This window comes from Amaranthus tricolor, chromosome 3 (genome assembly GCF_026212465.1).
Source record: "Amaranthus tricolor cultivar Red isolate AtriRed21 chromosome 3, ASM2621246v1, whole genome shotgun sequence".
NCBI lineage: Eukaryota > Viridiplantae > Streptophyta > Magnoliopsida > Caryophyllales > Amaranthaceae > Amaranthus > Amaranthus tricolor.
This window is the reverse complement of record NC_080049.1, coordinates 2864899-2875248: the sequence shown is the minus strand read 5'-3', so window position 1 is coordinate 2875248 and position 10350 is coordinate 2864899. Positions and strand designations below refer to the sequence as shown.

Sequence of the window (10350 nt, the reverse complement as noted above, 5' to 3'; positions counted from 1 at the left end):
TAGCGGTTTTGGTTCAGTCGTGCTTTAAAAAAAAGCCTGTCCTACGTGGACAGTATTTTGGGAATAAAGTTTGCCTGCTACGTAACATGGGAAATACTTTGTAAATTAGCTATATCTATGGAAAAGATTAGAATAAAACTGAGAAGAAGGGAGTTAAGACGAGCGAATACCGATACTAAGTTTCAATCATTTTTTTCGTTTTAATTATATTTTAAACTATTCGGCAACCCATTCTAGTAATTTCAATTATTTCTTACTGAGTGTACATATGTAGATCAAGGTTGTTAGGATTAGGATTCTACCCAGGATCGTAGAGGGGATAGGATCGAAATTGGTAGAATTAGATCGTATAATCGTTTGATCTTGCAAATATGTATTGGTGTGCTTTGGATAACTAATACCAACTATATTTGTTCTTTTTTAATTTTAAGTAATAAAAAGTTATTTGACTTTATTTGTTATGTTTTGAAATAGAATACTTTATTAATTATTTTTAAACTGCAAATAAGAACAACTTGAATTTTATAATGATATTGTTATAATTATTTTAGATATGTATATTTATGCGTAAATGAAATCTAAATTATATGAATTTTTTTATGATTGAATTAAGCTTGTAGACCCTTGTAGAATCGGATAGTTAAATCTTAGGATCGTAGAGTCGTGTTATGATCCTACTACCTAAATTCTCAAGTTAAGTAGGATCGCACGATTCTACCAACATTAAGATTCTATCGATCGGTCTCCTATTTTTGGATCGTAAGATCGTTGATCAGGATCGAGATTTCGATAACTATGCTATAGACATATGAATGATTTTAAAATAAATTTATAACATTATTAATGGCTCTACGTGCTTTTTTCTATAAGGAAAATTATCTTGAATAATCTCACCTATTGTCAATTTGTTGTTAATAATCCCAACTATTGATTATTTTTAAATAATCCAACCTTTATATATGTTTTGCTGCCAACACTTCTTGCCAGATTTTAATTGACTATTATAGGTACCTACGACCAAAGAAGAGTTGGATTAGACCAATGAAAAAGCATAAGGAGGAAGAAGAAGTGGGTGTAACGGCTAGTACTAATAGGTACCTTCAGTAGTCAGTCGAATTGGGAAAGAGGTGTTGTCAGCAAAAAAAATAGAATCGTTAGATTATTTAAAAATAATCAATAATAGGAATTATTCACAGCAGATGGACAATAGTTGGTATTATTCATAACAATTTTTCCTTTTATATACTCCCTTCTTTTTTTTTGGTATTCTCGTTAACTTTTTGTACATTTTTCAAAGTAAATTTTGAGTTTTAATCACGCATCATAAAAAATTATAAAAATATTTAATAAAAAAGTATACATAGAACAACTAGTCTCTCTTCTATGCATAGAACAATTAGTCTCTTGAGACACCGTCTCTTTGAGAGACGTATCTCAAGCCCAACCCATTAAAGATTAATAACTACTTACAGTATTATTAATGCTTACTTATATTATTCTTAATGCTTACTTACAGTATCATTAATGCCTACTTTCAATATCTTAAATGTTTACTTACATCATTCTTAATGTCTACTTACAATATTTAAAAAAAATATATAATGGGCCGGTCTAATTAGAGATGGTCTCTCAAAGAGACCGTCTCTCACAAGAATTTGTGTACATAGAATCTAACGAGTTCTCACATGGATATATATCATCTATATATATCTTACAAATCTTAATCTAATTTCTCTCTTTAAAATATAATATTATAAACGGGAAGAACATTAAAAAACGAAGGAGTATTAGATTAGATTTGATTCCACACCAAACAGTCGGAACACAACGTGAGAAATTACATTAAGCTCGTCTTAGATTTAAATATTATAAAATAAAAATGTAACCTTAATTGAACATTCATGATCATCATTCTCGGTCTATCTCACTTATAGGAAAATTATAATCAGGTCTCAAAATGAAAGAAAAATGACAACTCACACCCACAAAGAAGAGTACAATAAAAAAGTCACTTTGCCGAAGAACCTTAATTAAACATTACTTGTAGCAAAAAAAAAAATTAAAAAATAGTATAAACCCAAAAAAGACACCCAAAACCCCTCTCTACCATTCACTCGGTCTCACAACGTTCCTCAGCATCTCAGTGTTCTACCGGCAAAGGGACACCATTGTTGTCTTTCTCCTCTGTCTTCAAGGTATCTCAATGTCCTAACTTTATTTCTTTTCTATTTGCTTTTTTTTTTTAACTCTTATTTTCTTATTAGAATGAACTTTTTGCTGAATTGTTGTGTTAAGTACGTTCCTTTTTAGTTTACTGATTACAGATTATGGGCTTTGCTGGAGTTTCATATTGATAAATGCCCACTTAAAGCATTTAGTGAATTTGTGACCCTTTATTGTATTTTATGTAAGTTTTGTTGGGTAATCTAATGAATTGGTTGTACACTTCTGCTGGATTTATGCCAATCTGATTATAGGGTAGGTGAGGGAAGGTAATAGCTAGGTGAAATTTGATTCTAGGACCTTGTCTGTGCTCCAATGGAGACAAGACCCGATTCTCAACAATTGGGTTTTTGAATATGTACATTTGATATATTATATAACATAACCTTTAGCGCAATTACATGGAGGTTCTGTGCTGCATTCATACTTTAAGCTTAAATGCATATTTTGCGAACCAGCGTGATATTGTTTGTAATTAAATTTCTTTTGGTTGAGTTGGTTGCTTGACTACTTTGAAAGTTCGTTTGTTTAAATTGTTTTTCTTTATTGCAAGACTTATGTTTTACATGTCCGCTTTTCATGCTATAAAACTTTTTGCTGTACCTGTATTTCAGGTGTTTTAGCACACTATAGGTGATTATCGTAATTGCAATGGCCTCTTCATCCTCGCTTAACATGTGCTCATCGAATGGAGTGATGGGTACTTGTAATGTGAGCAAATCTCAAAAGTTTTCTATGAACTGTTTCCGGAATTTTAGCCAAAATTTGGTTACTGGGATGCCAATATGTTCATCTTCTGAATTCGCCCCGTTAAGGTGTTCTCTAGGCGTGAAACCTTTCAAATGGGAATCCAATAGGGAAACCCTAACCAAATTTGGAGTTCCTTGCAATGTCATTGGTGTTAAGAACTCAAATTCTTTCTCAATTGGTCAGAAATTTGAACTTAACGATGTGCTTGAAGCTCAACAGTTTGATAGAGACACACTTAGTGCCATATTTGAAGTAGCACGGGAGATGGAGTTGATTGAGAAGAACTCGCCAGGAAGCCAGATTTTGAAGGGATACTTAATGGCCACTTTGTTCTATGAGCCTTCTACAAGAACTAGGCTTTCTTTTGAATCTGCTATGAAAAGATTAGGTGGGGAGGTTTTGACTACTGAGAATGCAAGAGAGTTTTCATCAGCAGCTAAAGGAGAGACACTTGAGGGTAGGTCTCTCTAGTTTCTATCTGACTGTAATTGGCAGTACTCTATGATGTTAATGTGATGTTATATTACCTTCATTTGCAGACACTATTAGAACAGTTGAAGGTTACTCGGATATAATTGTGATGAGGCACTTTGAAAGTGGTGCTGCCAAAAGAGCTGCGGCAACTGCTGAAATTCCTATCATAAACGCTGGAGATGGTCCAGGACAGCATCCAACTCAGGTGAACGCTTAGGCCATCTTTAATGGATATTTAGTAAGGAAACCAACATTGGATAAGTAGCTATGTTGTTTCACAAATTCTTTGATGAGACGGTCTTATAGTGAGTCCATCTCTATTTAGTTGAACCAATGTATATGTCATAGAAGAACGAAGGCCCAAACCGTTGATTAAATATGCATATTCAAGGAAAGGAGCAAATAACAGCAGTAAATAAATAGAGGAACAAACTGTCTGTTGTTATTTTGGTTATGTGAGCTGGCATTCTTTTGTTGTGAGTCTGTATATATATAGGTCTAGAGGGTTTAGTTTGTTCTCATGCTTGTATTGATAATTTCGGTGTATGACACTTGGGAATATTGAGCCACTCAAAGCGCTCAAGGGAGAATTCCTCTCTAATAAACAAGCATTCTGTTTTCTTTAATTCTCTAGTGGACAATTGATCTTTGTGAAACAATTGCACAGTATCTGTTTTCTTGTTGTTCCATCTCGCACGGCAGCAGGCAGCCTTTAGAAATTGACAACAGAAAGCAGTGGGGAATCGTTGGGAGGGATACAACAGTATACTTACGGTCTTAAAGTGATTATACGTACAGTCTTAAAGTGACGAATCATAAGTGATAACTTATTATAGTCTTAAAGTGATCACTTATAATCTTTTAAGTGATCACATACGGTTTTAAAATGATCACTTTTTATTGTCTTAAAGTGATCAATTATAGAAATGGACTCATTGTATGAGACCGTATCATTATGGGCCCGTGTCATGGTGAGACGGTTTTATACAAGACTTGCTGAAGTTCTTTAGAAGAGAGCTGTATTTATCTAAAGTTGATGCTCGTCTTATAACTTATATCTACATGAATGATTTAATCTTGTTAGGGACTTAATTGGGGTCATAGTGTAGAAATAAGGCCGCATCACCGTATCACTATTGTATAATAAAGGTTTTGAGTTCACCGCAACCAAAATGTAAGCCGCATTGACAAAAAATCATCCGCTTTGAGTGCAAAATACGTTTTGAGACCGTTATCACAAGCATGATTGAAACCATATTTTTACTCATGATTGGGGTGGAATTATTTAATCTTGTTATGATGGACTTAATTGGGGTGCTGTTCTTTATACTTTTTTGCATTCTATTGGTTGAAATCTAGCATCCCAATGTTATTCCCTACGTCGCATTTGATTTTTCCGTTGTTTTTTTGAGTGGTCTCTTAGATTAGTTCCTGATTCCTCTTTGACCAATCTCTTTGAGAATGAGGGTGGGGGGCGATCAAGAAAAGAAGACACAACTAAAGGGAGTAAAGGGTGGCTTTAAAAAGTACCGAAAAAGGAATGAATCAAAATCAAAGAAACATAAGGAGTATACTAGTGAGTTGGAAATATAGCCAAATAGCTGACAACTTTTATGTGACTTGAGGCTTGATGGCTTAGCAATGGTAGCACCATCCTGTCATTCCGTGCCATGGTTTTCAGGATGTTCAATGTTGCTATCTTATTTTTTGTGCTATAAACCTGTTCCTCTTTCTGACAGGCTCTTTTAGATGTATACACCATTGAACGAGAGGTGGGAAAGTTAGATGGCATTAGTGTTGCATTGGTTGGAGATCTTGCTTATGGAAGAACTGTCCGTTCACTAGCATATCTCCTTGCCAAGTATCGTGATGTCAAGATTTATTTTGTTGCGCCGGACGTGGTGAGAATGAAGGTACGTCTCAAACGGACATTTGTTGTTGATCACTGTTTTAGTTACTCCATGTGTTGGAAACATAATATAAGTATGGAAAGCTATAATGCAATATTTCTTGAATGTTAATATGCAACTTGTTACATCTCAGGACGATATTAAGGAGTATCTGACCTCACAGAACGTTCAATGGGAAGAAAGTGCGGACTTAATGGAAGTAGCTTCTAAATGTGACATAGTGTATCAGACTCGTATTCAGAAAGAGCGTTTTGGGGAAAGAATCGATCTTTACGAAGCAGCAAGAGGGAAATACATAGTAAATCGAAGTGTGTTAAACGTGATGCAGAAGCATGCAGTAATCATGCATCCTCTTCCACGGCTAGATGAGGTAATTATCTAAATCCACATCAGTGAAAATGAAGCAAATAATTCTAAAAAACTGCCTGATTCTTATTTGTTGATGGTTTGTTGGTCCATTACAGATTACTGTAGATGTGGATGAAGATCCCAGGGCAGCCTACTTCAGACAAGCGAAGAATGGGCTTTACATTCGTATGGCTTTGTTGAAGCTTTTGCTTCTTGGATGGTAGATTAGGGTTTTGAGATTTTGTAGTTAACCTAAAATCTTGGTCGAGTAGGAACAGTTTAAGATCAAGATGGCTAGTGTTCTTTTGCGAATATGCAAGAATGTCGTGTTTTTGGTGGATATGTTTCAAGTGATGTTGGAACCTTTTACTTTTAAAAGCTTTTGGTAGTAGCTTGCCTGTGTTGATTTATAGTTATTCGGAACGTCATGCTGCGCTAAGCCAAGCACCAGACGGATATGTTCAGTTTTCCTGGGAAATCTTAACCATATATAGATATAGGCTCCAATTCTGGGCTTAGAGCTATAGAGAAATCTTCGATTCATTTCAAGAAATTATGTTTCAGCTTTTCATAATTTTCTGTACTTGTAGATTTTCAGGACAGTAATAATCTGCACATATGCCATTTCAAGAAGTCTGCGAAGTATTGAGATTTGAGGCGCATTCACTACTCTGCCTCAATCTGACAACTGCGCACGTTCTCAATATAAACTTACTCTGTTAGTTCCACTTAGAGTAGTTTAAACTTGATTTGTTGGGTGTGAATTGAAATGAGTAGAATAGAATAAAATAGACATGTACTTGAAATTACGTCGCAAGTTGTGTTTTTAAGGTATTTTAAGCTTCAATGACACTAATACCCTTAAAGTAGTTCAAATTTTATTTTTTTGGTATGAAACTTGGCATGCAACACTTATTAGTGTATATAATTGTTTTTAAATGGTTAAAATTTTAAAAATAGGCATGTGCTTGAAATTACGTTCTATGTTGTGTTTTAGAGTCTTTTAAGCTTTTATGCTACTAATACCCTTAAAGTAGTTCAAACTTGATTTGTTTGGCATGAAATTTGGAACACAACACTAATTAGTATATATAATTGTTTTAAAATGGTTAGAATTGAAAAAACTAGCATGTACTTGAAATTACATCGCAAGTTGCGTATTTAAGGTATATTAAGCTTTTATAGCACTATTAAAGTAGTTTAAACTTGATTTTTATGGCATGAAACTTGGCACATAACACAGATTAATGTATATAATTGTTTTGAAATGGTTAGAATTGAAAAAAACTAGGCATGTACTTGAAATTATGTCGCAAGTTGCGTTTTTAAGGTATTTTAAGCTTTTATGGCACTAACACCCTTAAAGTAATTCAAATTTGATTTGTTTGGCATGTACACTTGGATGGAACACAACACTAATTAGTATATATTATTGTTTTGAAATGGTAAGAATTGAAAAAGTAGGTATGTGCTCGAAATTACGTTCCAAGTTGCGTTTTTAAAGTTAGGGCACTAACACCCTTAAATTAGTTCAAACTTGATTTGTTTGGTATAAAACTTGGCATACAATACTAATTAATATATATTGTTGTTTTGTAATGGTTAGAAATTAAAAAATTGGCATGTGATTGAAATTATGTTACAAGCTGCGTTTTTAAGGTTCTTTAAGCATTTATGGCACTAACACCCTTAAAGTGAATCAAACTTGATTTTTTTGGCATTAAATTTGGCAATCAACACTAATTAGTATAAATTATTGAATTGAAATGGTTAAAATTGAAAAAATAGACATGTGCTTTAAATTACGTTCCAAGTTGCGTTTTTAAAGTTTTTTTAATCTTTTATGGCTCCAACATCCTTAAAGTAGTTTAAACTTGATTTGTTTTACAGGAAACTTGGCACACAATACTAATTAGTATATATTAATGTTTTGAAATGGTTGGAATAGAAAAATAGGCATGTGCTCGAAATTACGTTTCTAGTTGCGTTTTTAAGGTTTTTTAAACTTTTAGGGCACTTACACCCTTAAAGTAGTACAAACTTGTTTTGTTTGGCATAAACCTTGGAACACAACACTAATTAGTAGGGCTGAACATGGTTTGGTCTAAACCGTAAACCAAACCGTAATTTAAATATTTGGTCTGGTCTACGGTCTAAATGGTCTGGTTCGGTTTTTTTTTAAACGGTTTACGGTCCGGTCCCGGTTTTAAAATTTTCAAACCAAACCGGACCGGAAAACCGTATTAAAATCATATTTTAGGGGATTAGGGCAAGTGGGCAACTACTCGTGAGTGAACTCCTGCTGCTGGCTGCCTCCATCTCCTTTTCCAAAATCGTGAGTCGTAAATTATATTCTACGGCCATAGCCATTTTTGTTCTATTGCTCATCTTTTCTATCTCTCTCCTCTTTCTCTCGCATCTTCATCGTCTTCGTCAAGTAGGATTTCTCTTCGCTCCAACAATAAACTGTAATTCGATTAGGACTACATTTTGGAAAAATCATATTGTTTTCGGCAATAACTTGAAGAGGAGAAAGCCTGTTTATTAAATCACACCCGTAATTTTCAACATTTCAAACCGGAAAATCGAATTCATTCTGGTAAGTATTTCGTATATAAGGGTTCACGCTTTTTAATGATTAAGCACTTGGTAGACTATGATAATTTTTTGGATTAAGCATGTCAATTTAGATCATCATCTCAGATTTTAGGATTTCAATGTTCAAAGTTGTCCAATTTGCAATTTCCTTCATTTTTATTCAGAAATTTTGATTTTTGTGAATCGAGCTTTGTAAGAAATTTATCTCTATCATTTTATCATTTACCTCATCCTTGTTCTTTTACTTAATAAATTGGGAAGTTTTTTGTTCACTTTACAATCAATTACTACAATAGAATTTAGCTGGCTCTGATAGATTATCTTGCTTGATAATCTGCTTACTTTAGTGAGTCAATGCATATCTGTATGATGATTTGCTTTGCATTTTTTTATCCACGAGCAGTGATGAATTTTGCCTTGCTAATCGAAACACAAACAAGAACAGGATAGTAAAGAGAGAAGAGAAGAAGAAATAAATCCTTTTTATTCAAAGAATGAAGAATCTCACTCAATAAAAATAAAAATTAAAAATTAAAAAAAAACCGTAGACCAGACCAGACCAGACCGTGGTTCGGTCTGGTCTGAAAAATTTTCAGACCGGAATTTCTGATCTGGTCTGATTATTCTGTCAAACCGGACCAGACCGGAACGTGTTCAGCCCTACTAATTAGTATATATTATTGAATTAAAATGTGTAAAATTGAAAAATAAGAATGTGCTTGAAATTATGTTCTAAGTGGCGTTTTTAATGTATTTTAAGCTTTTAAGGCACTAATACACTCATTTTGCATAGTTTTTTTTTAATAATAGTCTATCATTTTCTTTTAATTTCATCTGTACATTTTAATTATTTTTTAATTTTATTTATACAATGTATTCTCTCTTTTCATTTGTTACTTATTATTTAACTTTTTCTTAAAAAAAAATCATATTTTTCTGTGTTTACAATTCAAAGGGACAAAGTATTAAAAGACATTTATATTGAGCATTATTAAACTTCGCCACCCTTTTTATTTTATCGCTACCCCTTATATAATGAATTTTCAAGATTGCCCCTGCATAATTTTTGAACTCAAAAACTCTAACATCTCTCTAAAAACTCTAACATCAACTTGACTAGGATGGGGGCAGAAGGCCGGAAAGTACTCGTAGATCCATGTCTATAACAATATAAGACAACGAGCAATAGTGTTGCACCCAACCCTAGACGCCATACCCAGTTGGCGATATAAATACGCCAGAGTCACTGCACCCCAAGAAATCTCATCCTGATAGCTGATAGGCAATCACAGTAAGTATAGGGTGAGGTCGCATCTCAACTCTAGTCTTATCCACCAACAGTGTTGAACCCACAATAGCCATGTAATAGGCTGTAGACTGTGTCTCTAAAGATTGAGACCGGTGGCACATGTGCATAATTTCACCAACGTTGATGTTCCCGCCAGTGAAGTACCCCTTCCTTCGCAGCTCAGACATGAGCTCTCCAAATAGATCGGCCAGCACGAGCTTCCACTCACCATCAGCGGGGAATGAACCTTCAATACCAAGACCTGAAATGCGTTGCACGCCGTGCAACATAATGGTCATCTCCCTTTGGGGTGAGATAGCCCCTATTTTAGTGGTTTAATTAATAGTAATTAATTAAGTTAATTTGGGTTATTAAATTTTAAGTATTTTAATTAAGTTAATTGAAAATAAGTAAAAGATTCTATTATATTTGGATATCAACCGTATTAATTTTGGGATCAAAGTAAGTTGTACGATTAAAATTGGGTAAAAAAAATGATTAAATTGTGAAGTGTCATGTGATGCCTAAGCCACGAACGTGTCATGTGTAGGTGATTGAGTGTCATTTTGCTTATGAGTGATCACCCTCATCCATCATTCTCTAAACCTTCGTAATCAGAAAACCCATTCCTAGATTTGATTTTATCACAAACCATCATCTTCATCTCTATTATCATCACTCATCAATTCTCATCACTTCTTCATCTTGAATTTTTGGAAAAACACAAACTCAAATCCTTGATCTTAGTTCATTCATACA

At 33.9% G+C, this 10350-nt stretch overlaps 1 protein-coding gene across 1 annotated transcript; it reads left to right on the top strand.

Annotated features, from left to right (window-relative positions):
* The first annotated feature begins 2060 nt into the window (after positions 1 to 2060).
* LOC130808124 (aspartate carbamoyltransferase, chloroplastic) lies at positions 2061 to 6490 on the top strand. Its single transcript, XM_057673581.1, has 6 exons — positions 2061 to 2195; positions 2838 to 3430; positions 3513 to 3652; positions 5187 to 5360; positions 5491 to 5727; positions 5822 to 6490. Exons 2-6 carry the CDS (start codon positions 2875 to 2877, stop codon positions 5927 to 5929), a joined length of 1215 nt encoding a protein of 404 aa, XP_057529564.1. The 5' UTR covers positions 2061 to 2195; positions 2838 to 2874; the 3' UTR covers positions 5930 to 6490.
* Positions 6491 to 10350: the final 3860 nt, after the last annotated feature.

Bases quoted from the DNA above. Each gene is read 5' to 3' on its own strand.
- LOC130808124 (XM_057673581.1), top strand. From the start codon at position 2,875: ATGGCCTCTTCATCCTCGCTTAACATGTGCTCATCGAATGGAGTGATG. The intron at 3,653-5,186 runs GTGAACGCTTAG...TCTTTCTGACAG, and splicing joins CAGGACAGCATCCAACTCAG to GCTCTTTTAGATGTATACAC. The intron at 5,728-5,821 runs GTAATTATCTAA...GGTCCATTACAG, and splicing joins CTCTTCCACGGCTAGATGAG to ATTACTGTAGATGTGGATGA.